The 18,771-nt window shown below is 39.2% G+C and overlaps 1 protein-coding gene across 8 annotated transcripts in view; it reads right to left on the bottom strand.

Moving 5' to 3' along the window:
- The window catches only part of DLG2 (discs large MAGUK scaffold protein 2), a 1,083,296-nt gene that overhangs the window by 920,926 nt on the left and 143,599 nt on the right, over positions 1-18,771 (bottom strand). For 2 of the 8 annotated variants that reach the window (XM_070365268.1, XM_070365269.1), the window contains exon 1: positions 11,083-11,910. The exons of 2 other annotated variants lie outside the window; for them this stretch is intronic. In XM_070365268.1, coding sequence (XP_070221369.1) covers positions 11,083-11,391 — 309 coding nt within the window. In that variant the 5' untranslated portion in view covers positions 11,392-11,910. Of the gene's footprint in view, positions 1-11,082; positions 11,915-18,771 lie in introns of those variants that run through there. 4 more of the 8 variants (XM_070365264.1, XM_070365265.1, XM_070365262.1 and 1 more) reach the window with 4 other exon arrangements.

Genomic DNA, 18,771 nt, shown 5'->3' with positions numbered 1-18,771 from the left:
TAAAAATATATACTGTCTTAAAAAAAACCTAAAACATTGCAGTTAAGTACAATACTATGTGTGATGGAGAACAAATAAAATATCAGAGAAATGAATAACCATTATAAAAACAGAATCAGAAATCATTTTCTAAGACTATTTTTCCAATCTGACATAGGCAGATATATTTTCTAATCATTCTAAAATGTAGTATAAATCTAGGAATTATTTATATAATTTTAAATTCCATTCACTTTAAAAGTAATTACTGGAAAACTATAACAATGTTGCCCACTAACTAAATCACACAGCCTATCAGAATAAAGTGCAAATGTGTTCAGTTATGGATTTTTAATGTGTGATGCCAACTACTCTACTCTGAGCACTTATGTTTAATGATGAAAATGATGGAGAAAAAAGGTCATGCAGTCTACCAGAGACTGTACAAAAACTAATTATAAAATAATAGTTCAAACGTTATTTCAACCTTTTAGAGAGCAAGTGACTCCTAAATAAGACAAAGAAACTGTACAATCAGATTTTCTTTTTCTGCTTTTCCTCTCAGAGTGCAGGTCAGTACCTTCCATCACTGAACGGCATGACCCACTTGAAGGCAGAACATAATTTCTGAACAGTGCGATTCCCATATTTCACAAGCACCACCAAAAAGAAGAATCTGAGTCAAACTAAAAACAAGATAAATACGCAAAATGATGAATCTATGCTAACAACTCTTGGTTCAAATCTGTTTGTTATTACATAGAGCTACTTGAAGGGCAGAAGATGTCACTCTTGATCTTAAGGCACTTGCATAATGAGTAATAATAACAACAATAAATCAAATTCAAAATTTAAAACCTTTATATACAAGGCCCCATGCTAATATCCATTCAGAAATGAATCTAATGATTGATTGTAGCAAACTGACCTATTGCTGCAGGATGGGTTACTGGGGAAACAAGGATAAATAAACAGACTGTGCTCTCATTGAATTCAGCTTAGTGAAGCAGACACTTATTAATAACCATGAAACAATGCAATAGGTGAATTATGCATGACGACCAGCTAGACATAAAGGTAGAAATGATCCCATCTCTCCTCTCCACAGTCACCAATGCAGCCAAGAATTCTAGGTCCAAAAACATAACTTAATAATGATACTAAAAAATTGTCAAAAAGAGATGACTGGACAGCTGGAGACTCTAAGTGTCTATGAGGAAACTTTCACTCTCTGATCAGGGTCCTGAGAAAGAAGCAACTAACCACAATGCCAGGTCATTGCTAACTGTGAGGACACCACTACGTAGAGTTCTGGGGAACTAAAACCGACTGGAAAGGATTAAAGAGGAGGGTGCTTAACCCAGATTTTTAAATAAGATAGGCCTTGTTAGGCAGAATGGGACATTACATCAGAAGAAAATAGAAAGCTGAAATTCTATTGCAGAGGTTGGCAAACTTTCTAGAAAGAGCCAGAGAGTAAATATTTTAGGACTTTCCAGCCCTACAGCCTGTATTTCAACAACTTATCTCTGCAGTTGCAGCATCGAAGTAGCCATAGATAATATGCAAACAAATGAGCCTGGCTGTGTTCCAATAAAGCTTTCTTTATAGATAGTATAATTGGGACATCATATCATTTTTACAAAATTATACTAAGTTTATTATTTTTCTTTTCTTCAGCTACCAAAAGTATTTTTAAAAATTCTTGGCTCAGAGGCTATACAAAAACAGGTAGCGAGTTGGATTTGACCTGGAGGCTACACTTTGCTGACTTGTGGTCTAGTTGGAAGACAAGCTAAATGCACACATTTAACAAGACGCATAACAATTTCAAATATCTAACCAGTGTTCTCAATTCTACTCAGCCTTTCCATTTTATAGGATCTATTTTACAATACCTTTTATCTATCTGAAATGAAATTCATGGATAATACAACTGCCTACGTATTTTTAAAATAATGCCTAACTGAAGTAAAAGAAGAAATACAAAGAAAGTACTTTATATTAAAATAATATGTTTTCGATATGGCAATCTGTGAACCCAACTATACCTGAAAATGTAATAAAGTAGTCAAATGATGGCATGTATTTATAATGAATACATTTAGATTTAAATGGAATAAAGAGACCAGTTATATCCTACATGAAGCACAGCAAAAGAACAGACATAGGCTGGCTCTTAGATTGAAAATTAGTGTTGGAAGAAGTAATAATGGATTTGCATATAATAAGGGAGCAAAGGAAATATTTTAGTTGAAATGTAGATAATCTAGCAAGATTGCTGGTGGTTAAAGAGAAAAAAGCAAAAAGTCATAGTTTTGCAAATAAATTGGACTTTATTTATAACTTCAGTGTCAAAATAATTTCCTATTTTATTATAGGGCAGGCTGCTGAGGAAGTTTATCTGCCTGCCTACTTACATATCAATCATTATCTCTCTATCCTTATTTGGAACTTCCCCTCATGTAAAGGTATGCATTTGATTTGATTTCTAGTACTTCAACAGATCTTGAAACTCTATCCTTTGATAAAAAATGAGGAATAGGGAATATATATTAATAAATCTCAGGTTCCTAAGTACTTACAGGGAAATTGAGTGTAAATGACCTTCGCAACCACATCAAAGCAATACTATAAACATCAGAAACCTCTAAAATAAATAATTCCACACAATTTTCACAAAACAGATTTCTTACTGTGTGAAAACATTTTAAAAATATAGAGTATGGCAATTGGATGAAATATTTTTTAAAAACATTACTGAAATTTGAAGAAATATCTATATTTCATGGGTTGCTACCTATTCAAAATCTTTGGTTGTATATCTATAAAAAGGATCCTCAAGTCTCTTCGACTACATATTTGTAGGTGACGTTTAGAAATGTAAACTGATACAGGTGAGGTGTATTGATGGTGTTAAGTATCAGGAACAGCAATATTGCTCAAGAAAGGGATTTTCCAAACGAGGAATCAAATCCTGATAAAATTCCTAACAGAGCAAAGTGCAATGATTCCTTGATTTACACAGGAGTTACATTCCTAGAATATTAAATTATTATTAAATCTTTGCAGAAAATACTTTGTCTATAAAGCTGAATTTGACTTTAAGTTTAGAAAATTAAAAAAAAAACATGAATATGAAATGTTAAAAACTATGTAGTGTATGGGGTCATTCTTTATTGTGCAGGACTGCTCTGCATATTATAGTGCATTTAGTATCCTTGGCTCCCTTCTCCTAAATGCCAGCATCACCTTCCTGTCGTTATCAGTACATAAGTCCCTCCATGCGTTTCTAAAATGACTTCTAATGGCTTGTCTCTCTCCTTATCTCTCTGGGGACTGTGGTCTGAATTATAAGAATGTACAAATTAGGTTTATGCAATTTTTTGCATAATGCCCAACACTGCATTATCAACAAATTGCATGCTAAATAATTTTCTGTCAGTAATTACACTTCACGGAGAGGAACAAATAAGGGCCAAGAGAGGGAAAGCTGCTTGAAACAGTAAAAAGAATCCTGAGTTCAGACACTGGCCGATCCTGCCACAAACTGAATGACCTTGAGCAAGTCTTTTAACTTTCACACTGGAGTGGGTTGCCATTTCCTTCTCCAGTGCATGAAAGTGAAAAGTGAAAGTGAAGTCGCTCAGTTGTGTCTGACTCCTAGCGACCCCATGGACTGCAGCCTTCCAGGCTCCTCTGTCCATGGGATTTTCCAGGCAAGAGTACTGGAGTGGGGTGCCATTGCCTTCTCCAAGGTTTCAGGAATGTTAAAAGGACAATGACAGTACGTAGGTTTCAGGTTCTCCTTTGGAAAATACGGTAGGTGACCTCTAAATCCCCATCCAGCTCTGACATGATTTATATATACACACACACACACACATATAAATATTCATGCCCTTAGGAAATTAAAGGAATGAATGTAGAGAATGGAGGATAAAATAAGTGACACACTACATTTGTAAAAGATAAAACAATATTTTAAAAAATGAAGAGAATGGCCAATGGAAATGGCAGTATATATGTTAGGTAGGTCGATTAGGGAAAAGGAGTCCAAAATGGCGGTGGCTAAAAGACAAGGAAGGGAAAAGCCTGCGAAAATAGAACAAAGGAAGGTCAAAGGAAGGTCTGAGGACCAGAGTCAAGACTTCAAGAAGAACAAACAGCACTCCTGGCTAAGCCCCGTTTACATAGGGCAGGCCCTGGTGGAGGAAAAAACATAAAAGGAGGAGCCAAAGCGCTTTCTGGCTCTCTTTCTCTCCTGCATGCATGTGCTCTTTCTCTCTCTCTCCCTCTCTTTCTCTCTCTCTCTCCCTCCCCTGCGCGCTCCTCCACTCTCTTCTTTTCAAGTCTTTGGGTTGGCATGCCTTCATGCTTCAAAGATGGATTCTCCTGCTATCTTCTAAATAAAATAGAGCTCTAACACTGATTTGCCTAAGAGCTATAACACGGTGTGTCCAAGACGAGAGTTGTGACACGCCGAGGGCTTTAATGTCCATCGCTCCAAATCTTTGTTGTGATGAGACAAAGAACCGAGGAACATACACTCGTGTGACATATACATATGTGTGTATATATACAAACACACACACATACCACCACCACCATATATATGGGAGATATTTGATTCTTGGCATAATAGATGCATAGGTAGGTAGACTATGTGCATGATATTCACCTTTATTCAACAATGTGAGATGATATTCCTGGACTTAAGTAAGACAATCTCTACTCCTATTGTGTACTTATATTAAGTTTAGAAAACATGGTTCCTGATTCCTTACCACAAATATTGCAAGGCAGAATTCTATTTGCAAATAACCACAGATGATGTGGTCTTTCTAAGATAAATGCCTTATTTGCATATCAGTACTATGGGAATCTACTCCACTGCTTCAATCAGCAAGGTTCTTAACCAGAAAGCAAAGGGCTCTTTAAGGGTTCAACCAACTCAGGCTTTCAGACCAGAAAATGAAATAGAATGGGGATATCTGGGCTTTTGCTAGGAAGTGGCAGTCCATCCAACCTCGTAAAGCACTCCAATTCCTTAAAGAAATTTCCATTTGAATTAAATAATTAAAGAAGTCCCTGAGGGTACTCTATCTTCCATTGTATCTCAAATAGGTCTTTCTGTAAGATGAGGCAGAAAGGTTAAGGAGCTGGATAGAACTTTAAAACTATTTCTGCCTGTATCAGTCTTGCCTTTGTCAGTAACAAGAACAAGTTACTTTTGGCCTCAGTTTCTACATCTAAAAAACGGGAATGACAGCACTACTCTTTTAGTGTTTTTGAAAGAATTCCAAGAAATGATTAATGTTAAGACCCTAGTACAATGCTTCACATGGTGGGCATTGTGAGTGCTCGATAAATACTGCCATCTTTGCTCTCTTCTTTTCCGCCCTCTATACTTTGCCTCTCCTGTCCTGCCCTAGTAAGAATGTTCTGCTGATGTCAGCATCCAGAAGCAGGGGTGCCAGGAGTGTTGAGCTTCAGATCTGCCCAAGGAATGATCAGAGCTTTTATTCCTTCTGTGATACCTCTTATTCTTCCCTTGCCTAGAGACTGCTGGTGTTTTCCAAAGATGAAAAAGTCTTAGTCTTCCTTAAGGGACTCTATGGAAGGCACCAGTAGCAGCAGCCCAGAGTTTAAACAAAGTGTCAGATCTTTTCTAACGGGGCATAAGCTGAGCCTGAGATTTCAGCCTAGGCAACCCTACTCCTTGGACTGAAAAATTCTCTGCTCTCAAGTTCCTGTAAACTGCTATTTCTGGAGGAGCTGTAGAGGGACTGTTAGGAAAGATTTACAGAGTTGGGCGAAATTTCAAATGCAGTTGTTCTAGGAATATCTTACTGAGAAAATCCAACATCACCTACCTCTGAATACAAGCTTACAAAAATGCTATATTTTACATGATTTTTTTTTTCGTAGTGGACACCACTGTAACCCTCTAAGAACCCTGGAGGACAAAATGTTACCCCATCATCATGTGGTACTGTGCCAGTGTTTCTGGGCAGTTGCCTAGCCTAAGCTCCATCGGTGTAAGTGAGACATCAGAAGATTCAGTCGACAAGCTAGACATTTTAATGAGGGACCACAATACTGATAATTAATTTGATGGAAAATGTTCTTCAGGTTAAAAAACATAATTTGGATATCACTACTCATCACAGGTACTGTTTCTTTAACTGAACGATTCCTGTGTGCTAAGTGCCCATGCCAGGCTCTTACTATCAGATCAGATCAGATCAGTCGCTCAGTCGTGTCCGACTCTTTGCGACCCCATGAATTGCAGCACGCCAGGCCTCCCTGTCCATCACCAACTCCTGGAGTTTACTCAGACTCACGTCCATCGAGTCAGTGATGCCATCCAGCCATCTCATCCTCTGTCGTCCCCTTCTCCTCCTGCCCCCAATCCCTCCCAGCATTAGAGTCTTTTCCAATGAGTCAACTCTTCGCATGAGGTGGCCAAAGTACTGGAGTTTCAGCTTTAGCATCATTCCTTCCAAAGAAATCCCAGGGCTGGTCTCCTTCAGAATGGACTGGTTGGATCTCCTTGCAGTCCAAGGGACTCTCAAGAGTCTTCTCCAACACCACAGTTCAAAAGCATCAATTCTTCCGCTCTCAGCCTTCTTCACAGTCCAACTCTCACATCCATACATGACCACAGGAAAAACCATAGCCTTGACTATAGAGTACTTTCAATTCTTATGACACTTTACTGCAACGTGATAGAATCATTCTACATTTTACAAAAGACAAATGAGTCTCAAAGAGGTTAAGCAAGTGAGGTCACAGAGAGTAAGTTCACACTTTGGATTATCCAGCTCTAAAGGATTTATTCTTTAAAGTGCTTCTCATTAATTAATGGATGTCAGATGAGAAAGCCACAGAATATTAGTTTTGGAAGAGATACAGAGATTCATTTAGGAAAACCAGTTTTCTTAGACATAGAGGTGGCCCTGGAGGTAAAGAATCTGCCTGCCAATGCAAGAGACATAGGTTCAATCCCTGGGTCAGGAAGATCCCCTGGAGTGGCAAATGGCAACCCACTCCAGTATTCTTGCCTGGAAAATTCCATGGGCCAAGGAGCCTGGCAGCTGCAGTCCATGGGGTCGCAAGGAGTTGGACAGGACTGAGTGAGCAACACTTTCAGAGAAACTGAGGCCTAGACAGGTTCTTTGACCATAAGGCCAGACACAGAGAGGCAGAGATCTCAAACCCCATGGTGGCTCAATGCTGCCAGCCCAGCGAGACTGTCTCCAAGGCTCACCCCGCCCATTTGGCATGGGCAGCAGAAGTGGGGGCAGTTCCACAAGGCACCAGGGCATTCCGTGTGTTTTGGCATTTGTTCTCTTTGCCCCCAAAGCATCTCCCTCTTTGCCCACTTGATAAACACACATTTTTTTTTCAGGAGTTAATTCAATTCAGTCTCAGAGTCACTACCCCTGCGAAGTCTTCACTGATTTACCGCCTTCTCTTCCAAGAAAAACAGGTAAAACGAACGAAGGAATCGGTGAATAGTAGTGAACTTTTATTGTGGATTTATGATTCATTCATTCACTCATTCACTCCACAAATATGTACTGAGTCTCTACTAGCTGTGAGCACTGTGCAAAGTGCTTTGCACATACTATGTTCGTCATTCCTCACCATAAGTTAAGTACTATTTTTATTCTAATTTTACAAACAGAAAATCCAAGCATAGAGAGAAACAGTATCTCTTCTAAAAAAGGATCTTTTCCTCTTACTCCTTCGTGGTCCCTCTCTATCTTGAATATACAATTACTATGGAATTTGCAGCTGTCCATTGAACTTTGCTTCACTTCCAAATTCTGATTAATGATGCTATAATTCTGCATATATAATGATATATTTGTTAAGTGTTGCATGCCACTGTACGTCCTGAGCTCCATAATGGTAGGGGTCGTATCTACATTACTTTGTTTCCTATTATATCCACAGAGTCTGGCAGAGTGGCATATAGTAGGCACTCAGGAAATGATTGCTGAATAAACAAACGAAGAATGAATGAATAAAGAACAAACGCACAGAACCCTGGTCTCTGAGTATTCACTGTTTTGTGCTGCCTCCCCAGACCAGTCTGCTCTGGGGACAAACGCCACATAAGCAGCAATGGGTACATTTCTCCCCACCGCCCCCCAAGGCCGATACTATTATCTTGCAGTCTAGAACTCAGTTCTGGATACTATAATTTTCCATTTTCTTACATATTATTATGGTTATATTAATTCTACAGATCCAAATGGAATGAAAACTCTTTGAGAAGGGACAGAAGCTGTTTTTATTCCTGTTTAGGAACAACATAATGACAAAGTCCTGTTAGTACACAGCACCCCAAATAACAGGAGCTTGGCCAAGAGCCTTGGGAGGAACTCAAAGTCATGACCATGGCCCTGTGTTATAGCAGCCGGAAATCACACTGCCGATTTCCACATAATACAGCGGCTATCTCCAAGGGCAGGATCCCAGCTCCCAGACACTTAATAGCCCTCAGGCACGTGCTGTACCACACACGGGTCCCCAGGCAACTCTCAAATGTGCACTTTCCTTCTTTCTGCCTTATCAATGAGACTAATGTTTACTGTCACTAGCCTCTATCCTTTATTTTAAAACATTTCACAGGATATCGTTAGTTAATTTAAGGGGTAAAGATAGTATCCAAAAATTCTCAAAGCACACTTTGTTTTAATGGACATATATACACACGCTTCTGTGATACTTTACATGGGCATATAGTACATACACACATCTATTCCAAGTATTAGTTATATTTTTAGATGCATATGTAAATTAATAGTTATATACATGCACACACACACACACACACATATATACATAGAGCATCATTTCTGAGTACCTATCGAAACTAAAGGAAATATACTTAATACAGAGAGGAAAAATATTGTGTAATAACAGCTAGGAATTTCTAGGAGCAAAAAGAATAACATAGGAGTTTAATTTTTATGTGTGCATGTACATGTATATATACTATTATAGTCACATGAAAATATGTTAATAATACAAGTAGTCAGGTATTATAGAGATATTTAAATATATTAAAATCTATGTACATGTGCATATACAGACACATTAAAAAATACTCAGCATAATATATTTGAATGAGCATGGGATTGGAATGAAAAGAGACTGATCAATCTGATGTAGCACATTTTTAGGACTCAGATAGTAAAAGGGTGGAAGAAACAGGTAATAGAAGAGTGTTATGACATTGAAGACCCTAAAAGATATGTTACTGGTTCTTCATTATTTGGGGATAACTGCTCTTAGCAATTGATAAAGTACATGTGAATAAGAGAAAAAAATTTATAGAAATGTATATGCAAAGAATAATGGGAGACAGTGGCTGTCTCATTTTATTGCCTTCTCATATGCCACTGGATCTTTAATTATCATTGCAGAGTCTATTTCAATCTTTAAAGCTCTAAATGGCTATAAATTTAAGCAAGTAGGAGGCTGACTTTGTTAAAAACCAAAGAAGGGAAAAGTTTCCCTTGGTTGATGAGGAATGTACCAAGATTTTTAGAGCATAGTTATTATAGTATTAGAGATTTTGCTTTGAGAAATTATGAAAAGTTTATAACATCTTGGATAAAAAGAATTATAACAGTCAAGTATATTTGCACATATTACTCTGTGCAAAATCCAGAAGCTAGAAGCACTTGTCTTCTCTATTTAAGCCTTACGTAGAGACTTAAACCTAATCAATTAAGAGATACAGGTTAAAGACATATAAACACATGTATTGGAAAAGAATATACAGAGACCTCATAACTGTCAAGGCTGTGTATTCAGTTTGGAATTCATGTTAACTTAAAAAAACAACAGCTGAGTTTCCAAACATCAAGCTTTATTTCAAGCTGAACTAGTTTAATTCTAAAATGACAATATATTCTTGATTTAAACCCAGATGCTGAAATGCATGATGTTAATGCATCAAAAGCCATATACACGATCATGTACATGTAACTACAGCTTTAAGATTTAGTGATATATTTTTACAACTACTTTAAAAAATAATATTAAAATTGGAACATTCTCTACACCTCTCAGACCACATTTTACTCATGATCAATATCTACTTCTTAATTATGCTAAAATCATTTTAAGATCAAGAAGGCATTTTTCTTCAAACACACCTTCTCTCTTTTCAATGAATATTTACAAGTGGAATTCTATATTTATGGCAATGATTACAGGTGCATTTTATTTATATTTTATAGCATTTACAGGAAGTTGTTTTCCCTCTTCTGGATGGAGGCAGGAAAAAAAAAAATGAGCTAATCTCACTTCTGGTAAAATGCTAGTAGTTTGGGGCAAGAATAAGCTAGGAATCAAATTAAAGGATTCTGAACATCTGTTTCAGAAATACGTTACAGGGGAATATGAGTTGTGCTTTTCAATATAAATCACCTTATTGCTTCTATGAATAAAAGAAATGTTTCATTATTTTATTCTGAGTGTAATCATCCTCTAGTTTGCTTCCAGTTCTAATCCTTTTGTTTATAAAATGAATTATTAAGTACAGATACATTTTCTCTTCCATTACTAAAAAGGTATACAGCATTATCAGAATAAAATTAGAATAGCATACTTCAAATCACTGCATCCCATAGCTAAAAAAATAAATGTTCCTTTATATTTAAAGAGATGGAAAGTATCTGATTAAAGTTCATTTTCTCTTTCTTCCTTAAAATCAAAATACAAACCTCGGCTAGACAGAATAGAAAAAGTTAACAATGATTAGAAGTACAAGTGGGGCTAAAAGACTATGACCAGAATAGTAAAATCATCTGAGGACTAGAGAAGTTGAACTTGGGGAAAAGTCACTGAAAGAAACGGAGCAGGGCATCCCTTGCCTTTCCCAGGCCGCCCAGAGGTGTGAGCCCACAGACACCTATGAAAACGACGGGATTTCTTGGCCTACCATTTACCAGGCCAGCGTACCCTAGAGTCAGCAAGGAAGACTCGGCAAAGTTTCCAAACCATGCTCACCATCCCCTACTTGCTCTCGGTTTCTCCCGATCGACCGTCAAGGCAAAGTCACAGGAAAAGGCTCACCTGTGCGGGGCTGATCCAGCCATGTGGGCAAGCACAGCGCTCCCCACAAGCCCCTCTGCCCTTGGTGCTCGTCTTTCGGGGGCTTTTCCGCACACTGTCCCACAAGGTGACCAGCTTGGTCCTGTTTGAAGCCGGGCCCCCAGCTCCCGACGGGGGCATAGTCTGGGAGGTGTACCCGAGCCCCTGAGGACTCCTCTGCCAGCCACACGCGCAGTGAGCATCTCTGATCAGTGTGGGCACACTCCTACCCGCATCCGTGCCACCGGAGCCCCGGGGGCAGCTGTGCTGCTTGGTGAGGTGTGCGTTCATACTGCAAGGGTGCCTACCCCTGCCTTTGGTCAGCTCTGCACGGGAATGCCTCCCAGCTCACACCCCCTTTCTTCCAGGCAGTTGTAAAAAGTCTTTTTTTTTTTTTTTCCCTCCCCCTTCCGTGGATCCCTCAGTATCTCTGACAGCTGCTATAAGCAGGGCATCGTGGGAGCGGTGGGAGCCGCCGGAGCAGCTCCGCACAGCAGTATCTGCGGGCTGGTAGCTCTTTGTCAATAGATGACTCAACTCAGAGCAACTTGACAGTATCCCTGCTCCAGGCAGAAGCAATCAATGCCCCACACAGCTGGGCTACAAGACTGTACACTGTGCTACAAACCCTTTTTGGATGGAGCCCCACAGTACAGAGGCTCCCCGTGATTTGGCATGCTGGCTTGTCCCTCTCCTAGCTGATTCCCCCCACACAAAATCCAGACCTCAGGAAAGAGAGCTTCTTATCAGACTACCAGGACCCTTCTTTCCAGAGAGGATGTATCTAGGCTGAGACAATATAGCATAAGCAGTGTCAAATGATGGGAAAGTTAACCTGTGAAACAATTCCCAACGTTTACAGGAATCACTTACTCAGAGAGAGATTTGCCAGGACCCAGGCCGAAATCCTGAGGTAACTCAACACTGATTCATTCAGAAAAATTACGGAGATCACAGCATTTTGCCAGAGTCCTTTAAAATTCGGAAGTGTGTCTTAGAACAGGATTATATATTGTAATACAAACATATATTCTTTGCACTATGAGCAATTATTAATCCTTTCTGATTCAAAATAAAGCAATTTTCAAAGTTCAAAACTGATGGGTTGGCTCATTCTAAAACAGTGTTTTTCTTTACCCCAAATTATTCTGAGGATTTCCTTTCAAATACTTTACCACAACAAATATATTCACCACAGAGAGAGACTGCATTTTAAAGTGAAAGACACATCCAGTTCTGTCATCCAGTATTTTGGTTTCCAAAACAGAATTTTCAAATTCTTTCACTGAAACATGAGTGAAATCTATCCAATTTAAAGCAATTGCCTTCCAAAGAGGACATGATTGTTTTAAAATTTGAGTATGATTGCAGAAACCATATGCAGTATTTTCAGGAACGTGAAAGGCTAATTACAACAGTACTTAGAGTTTTTATTCTGTTTAAAATTTTCCATATCTATTGCCAAAACGTGTAGTCCTTATCACATATCCCTAAGAAAATAATTTTGGCTTAATTCAGAAGCAAACTGCCATCTATGCAACACCAAACAAAGATGATATAATCCCAGAATATAATTCTTATTTATAGATCATCAGATGCCATCAGATCCACCTTTCTTGGTGAATTGACTAGGTGCTGGGGCAGTATAGACCTCATTTCTGACTTAATTGACAAGATTCTTCTTCCTAAAGTCATAATTACAATAAATTCTACATTTCAACACTAGGACTCCCTGGAGTAATCATTATTGTAAATAAAAATCCTAAAAGAAAGGAGCAGTATTTCCTCTTTTTGTGTAGCTGCGCCAAAGAGACCTTTCCCAAATTCTGCACAAGGGGTTGATATAAATACTTTGCCTGACACAGCAAGCATTCAAAACACCTTTGCTAATTAATACTGACCCATATGCTGCTGCTACTGCTGCTGCTAAGTCGCTTCAGTCGTGTCCGACCCTGTGCGACCCCATAGACGGCAGCCCACCAGGCTCCCCCGTCCCTGGGATTCTCCAGGTAAGAACACTGGAGTGGGTTGCCATTGCCTTCTCCAATGCAGGAAAGTGAAAAGTGAAAGTGAAGTCGCTCAGTCGTGTCCGACTCTTAGTGACCCCATGGACTGCAGCCTACCAGGCTCCTCCGTCCATGGGATTTTCCAGGCAAGAGTACTGGAGTGGGGTGCCATCGCCTTCTCCACTGACCCATAAGTGTAAGTTCAAAGGACAGGTCTGGGTCTCCATTCAAAATATTGACTATTTTTTTCCCAAGCACCTAGTACACTGCCTGCTCAGTACATAGCAGGCTTCTGATAAATACACTTCTGGATGGATGAACAGAAGGAAAGAGTAGAGGAATGAAGGGAGTGGCTGACATTTTTTGAAACTCATATTTGATTCAGGGCTTCCCTGGTGATCCAGTAGCTAAGAATCCACTTTGCAATGCAAGGGGCACCAGAAGATCCCACACGTCATGGAGCGACTAAGCCCATGTGCCACAACTACTGAGCCCACACGCGACTGCTGAAGCCCTTGCTCCTGGCACCCAGGCTTTACAATAGGAGAAGGCACACAGGAGAAGGCGGCACACCGCCACAGAGCAGCTCCCACTCACCGCAACTAGAGAAAGCCCCACACAACGATGAAGACCCAGCACAACCAAGAATTAAAAAAAAAATCTTTAAAAACGATCTGATTCACCAATGCTCCAGAAACAAACTACTTTTTAAGTTTAATTTTCATGTTGACTCTGAAATATTAAGGAAATCTGTCACAAAAACATAAAGACTTGACGGTTGAGTAGAAACAACAATGGCATTAATGGTATTTCTTTCCAAAAGAGAAACAAGGAGTCGATGTCAATACCTATAAACACCAAAACTGTGGCAAATAGATCATCATGTGACATTCAGTGAGAAAGGGGGCAGAAAATTATCTTGGTTTTTTTCTCTTCCTCTTCCTTCCTCACTCTCTCATCCCTCCCCCATTTTTTTTTTTTTTTTCTTTTTTAATACTGAATCAAGGGATACTGGCTGAATGAACTTCTGGGTCAAATAAGGCCCTCGAGAACTTCGTATTTATCTGGTGTCACTGTGACACATGGCTGTACAGTAGGATTCGATGTGAGATGGCAATATACCATCACCCCAGCAAACAAGAGTGTCAGGAAGTGATAAGTTTGGTTCTCTCCAATCTTATCTAACCATAGATGCTTCTCCAGTTTTTCAGGCAGATTTCATTGCTCAAAGGCCCATCACATCTTCAGGGAATACAGGTCCTGTTCTCATCTATTTGCCTCTCAAGTATAAAAATCAATCTATACAGAAGTAAATCAGTGTGAATCCATTGTAATCTTGTAATGGCGTTTGCAGCTTGCAGCAAGACAGAAAATTTCTTGGCAAAGATATTATAAATCTTCATTGGGACCTAAATCTGTTATGAATGAGTTCTTTGGAATGAGCTATTTCTTCCCATCACAAGGACAGTAGAATTTCTGTTTTAATAACCTCCGCATGTCATGTCTATACAGAAAAATAAATATTATATATTGCATAACTAATGTTACTTTCCTCCAAAGAGCTTAAAGTCCATAGCAAACTTCTTTTAAACATACCATAAGACTGTTGACATTATACTTTCCCTTTAAACATATAAAATAATTCTAGCCTCCTGTCTCCCTTCCCCCATTTTTTTTTCTCTTCAAAAATGACATTTGGCTTTCCAAGTCTGAGGACAGACCACTTAAACAGATAAATATGTCCAACTAGTCCACTGTATATGAGACAGACCTACTAATTAAAGATAATTCAATTTGGTCAACTGTAATTGGTCAACTGTAATGACCATAAGATGACATGAAAGTCTGGCAAAATAAGAATTAGCAGCGCACAAGTCTACATCCTACTTATCACTGTGATTTAACATGGGCAGATGGTGTACAGGGCAATGCCTAGATGAGATATATCTTACTGACCTCTCTTTGACCTCGCACTGACTCTGCAGAACAACCATTAGCAGGGATTTTTTGTTTCCTTATGTTTTTTGAATGGGAGATTCTTTAAATTCTATAGTGCTTTACCGTTTTCAAGTTTCACACACATGATTTCATATAATCCCATTTTAAAGCAGGGGCTTAAAAATAAAATCCTGGCTTGATTTTTTAATAAAACATACATAGAAAGATGAATTGCTAAATAAATTGTATTGCATTAAAACACTATGCAGATTTTTTCCAGATAAAACTTCCTTTAGGCACTCTATGTGTATGAAAATATTAATTACAAAAGAAGAACTAAGTGCTTGCTAACAGGAGGCTGGTTAGCAGAAAAGCCTTTTAGCAGCTACAAGTCATGTGTTAAATAATCATAAAATGGTATGAAGTATTAGAGGCAATTTCTCTTAATTTGCAAAATGTATACAGTGAATTTCTGTCACTGCAAAGAATAGAGATGCCACAAATGCAAATGAATTAATCATTCTTCTACATCTAATAACCTTAAGCCCAATCTTCAGAACTAAGCACAATTACCTTTCAAAATAAGATAACCAAGAATATTTAAAGTACTTTAGATTCTAAAATTATTTACAAAATACTTATACTAATTTAATCATAAATCTCATGAGACAAAAGCAAGCATGAATTAATAGTGCAGGATACATCCCTACTGCTATAGAGATTTAACTGGACAGAGGATTTAATAGGAGTTAGAAAAAAATTTCAAAAGGTCCCAAATTCTCACTAATATACTTGGATTTGGGTGGATGTTAGTGGGGAGGGGATTAATCTGAATTGAAAAGGTCAAGCTGTCAAACGGTTTTCAGGAAATGCACATTTATTCTACTATAACAAATTCTGTAACACTACTAGAGAAAAAGGAAAACAGGTTACATGACATTTCTTAGAGAATCTGAAATGAATACAGATGACAAGGTGATAATCACTTATAATGTACATATTTTAACAATTTAACCTAAGTGATGAACCACAGTATCACAAAAATTTTGTTCTCATCCTTCAAGATCAAACTAGTATCACTTGTCCTGTGGTCTTTCCAGGCCCACCTGGCATATTCAGTTACGCACTGCAGTGCTGTCTGTGTATTCAGTTACGCACTGCAGTGCTGTCTGTGTATTCAGTTACGCACTGCAGTGCTGTCTGTGTATTCAGTTACGCACTGCAGTGCTGTCTGTGTATTCAGTTACGCACTGCAGTGCTGTCTGTGTATTCAGTTACGCACTGCAGTGCTGTCTGTGTATTCAGTTACGCACTGCAGTGCTGTCTGTGTATTCAGTTACGCACTGCAGTGCTGTCTGTGTATTCAGTTACGCACTGCAGTGCTGTCTGTGTATTCAGTTACGCACTGCAGTGCTGTCTGTGTATTCAGTTACGCACTGCAGTGCTGTCTGTGTATTCAGTTACGCACTGCAGTGCTGTCTGTGTATTCAGTTACGCACTGCAGTGCTGTCTGTGTATTCAGTTACGCACTGCAGTGCTGTCTGTGTATCTTCCACTTTTGTCTATTTCCCTCAGTCGCCATGAGGACCATCCTAGTCTAAGCCACCATCACTTCTCTGTAAAACTGGTGAACCAGCTTTGTAACTGGCTGCTGGCAGCTGCCTTACGCCAATTCATGCTCATGCAGTGGCCAGAGCCATTTCTTCTAAAGTGAGAACCTGATTAGGTTTGTTGTTCAGTTGCTAAGTCATGTCTGACTCTTTGTGACCCCAAGGACTGCAGCAGGCCAGGCTTCCCTGTTCTTCACCATCTCCCAGAATTTGCTCAGACTCATGTCCATTGATTGGAGAAGGAAATGGCAACCCACTCCACTGTTCTTGTCTGGAGAATCCCAGGGATGGCGGAGCCTGGTGGGCTGCTGTCTATGGGGTTGCACAGAGTCGGACGTGACAGAAGCAACTAGCAGCAGCATGTCCACTGAGTCGGTGTTGCCATCCAACCATCTCATTCTCTGCCTTCCCCTTCTCCTCCTGCCTTTAATCTATCCCAGCATCAGGGTCTTTCCCAATGAGTCAGCTCTTCTCATGAGGTGGCCAAAGTACGGGAGCTTCAGCTTCAGCATCAGTCCTTCCGATGAATATTCAGAGTTGATTTCCTTTAGGATGGACTGGTTGGATCTGCTTGCAGTCCAAGGGACTCTCAAGAGTCCTCTTCAGCACTACAGTTTGAAAGCATCAATTCTTCAGTGTTCTACCATCTTTATGATCCAGAACTGCCAATAAAGCTTCATTTTCTGGGGATCTTTATCCCTACAGACAGCACTATGTTTAAAGAGTCTTGCATGGTCCGCCATCCTGCACTGTGTGATCTAGCCTCTGTGGCTTTCACCAGCCTTGTCTGTGGTTCACTCCATGGTTTCACCCTCCAGATACACAGGCTGTGGTGAACACCTGCACTGAGTCCCAGCTTGTGCACACTGCTCCTGATTCTTGCCCTCTTCACAGCTCCACATAATTCATTCTTACTCACCCTTTGGTGGGGTGCATCAAGATACCACCTCCTGACTTATATGTTTTTGTGGGTGGGCATTCTAACTGTATCTACTTCTTAATGATTTCTAGGATGTTTTTGCAAATTGGAAAATCAGCTCTTTCTTCGTGGTACAAATATTTCCCCCCAGTTTGTCTTTTTAAATTTCTATCTTGGCCACAGTGGTTCTGCCATGCAGAATTTTCCAAAATATGTATGTGCCAATTAAAAGTGACTAACAGATCAAACACCAGAATGAAAGCAGCTCTAACCACCGTTAGTGGTGGAACTATGGCTCATTTTTAAATTTTTCCTATACCCTTAAAAAAAATTTTTTTTTGTATTGAGAATATAACAACACAAGTTTTCAATGGTCTGTGTCATCTGGGAGGAAGATGAAGGTATGATAGCCACAGGCTTTGATAAGTTAAGGACATATCATGATTTCTAGGGGAGCCATTAAAAGAATAGGACTATCACAAGATTCAGGAGAGTGGATACCTATGGATGAGGAAGGGGTTAAGAAAGAAGAGTGCAGAGAGTGGAAGCAGATCCCAGGGTGATAAATTGCTTGTTGGTTATCTGAATGCTTCATTCACAATCATTCATTTTAACTGTATGAATGTTTTACATAGTTCACTGCATGTGTGCTACAATTTAAAAAAATATTAAAAGACGTTCACCATTCATAAAAAAAAAAATGATACAATCTCCTGAAAGCTATCTCAATGAAACACACAATGCAGTCTAAAAAGAGTGGGCTTATTATGCAGCAGGGCTCCAAAACAAATTTACCTGACCTTACTTCCTACCAGATTGCCATCCCAAACACTCTTGTATTCAGAAATTCCTCCCAGAAGCTCAAATCAAATGTCACCTTTCAAGAAAGCATTCCTGGACACTGCCCCACCCCCTCCCAGAACAGATCAAGTCACTGTCCCATTATAAACTTGTTAGCACTTATGCTTCTCTACTGTAATACTTACGATCATATTTAAAACAAGATTGCATTATTACCTGTCTGTGCCATTCTCCTCAATCAAACCTAATCAATAGTCAATAGGGAAGGGAGAAGGCTTTTTTATTTTTTCATTTGCATCCATCCTCTGAGTCAAGCACAAAAGGCATTCAATGTTTATTAAAATACATTAAGCAAGAAAATAGATGAAATCATCCTTCAGTGGTTATTACCACACAT

This window comes from Bos mutus, chromosome 29, assembly GCF_027580195.1.
Source record: "Bos mutus isolate GX-2022 chromosome 29, NWIPB_WYAK_1.1, whole genome shotgun sequence".
Taxonomy (NCBI): Eukaryota; Metazoa; Chordata; class Mammalia; order Artiodactyla; family Bovidae; genus Bos; species Bos mutus.
This window is presented reverse-complemented; position numbering and strand designations above follow the sequence as displayed.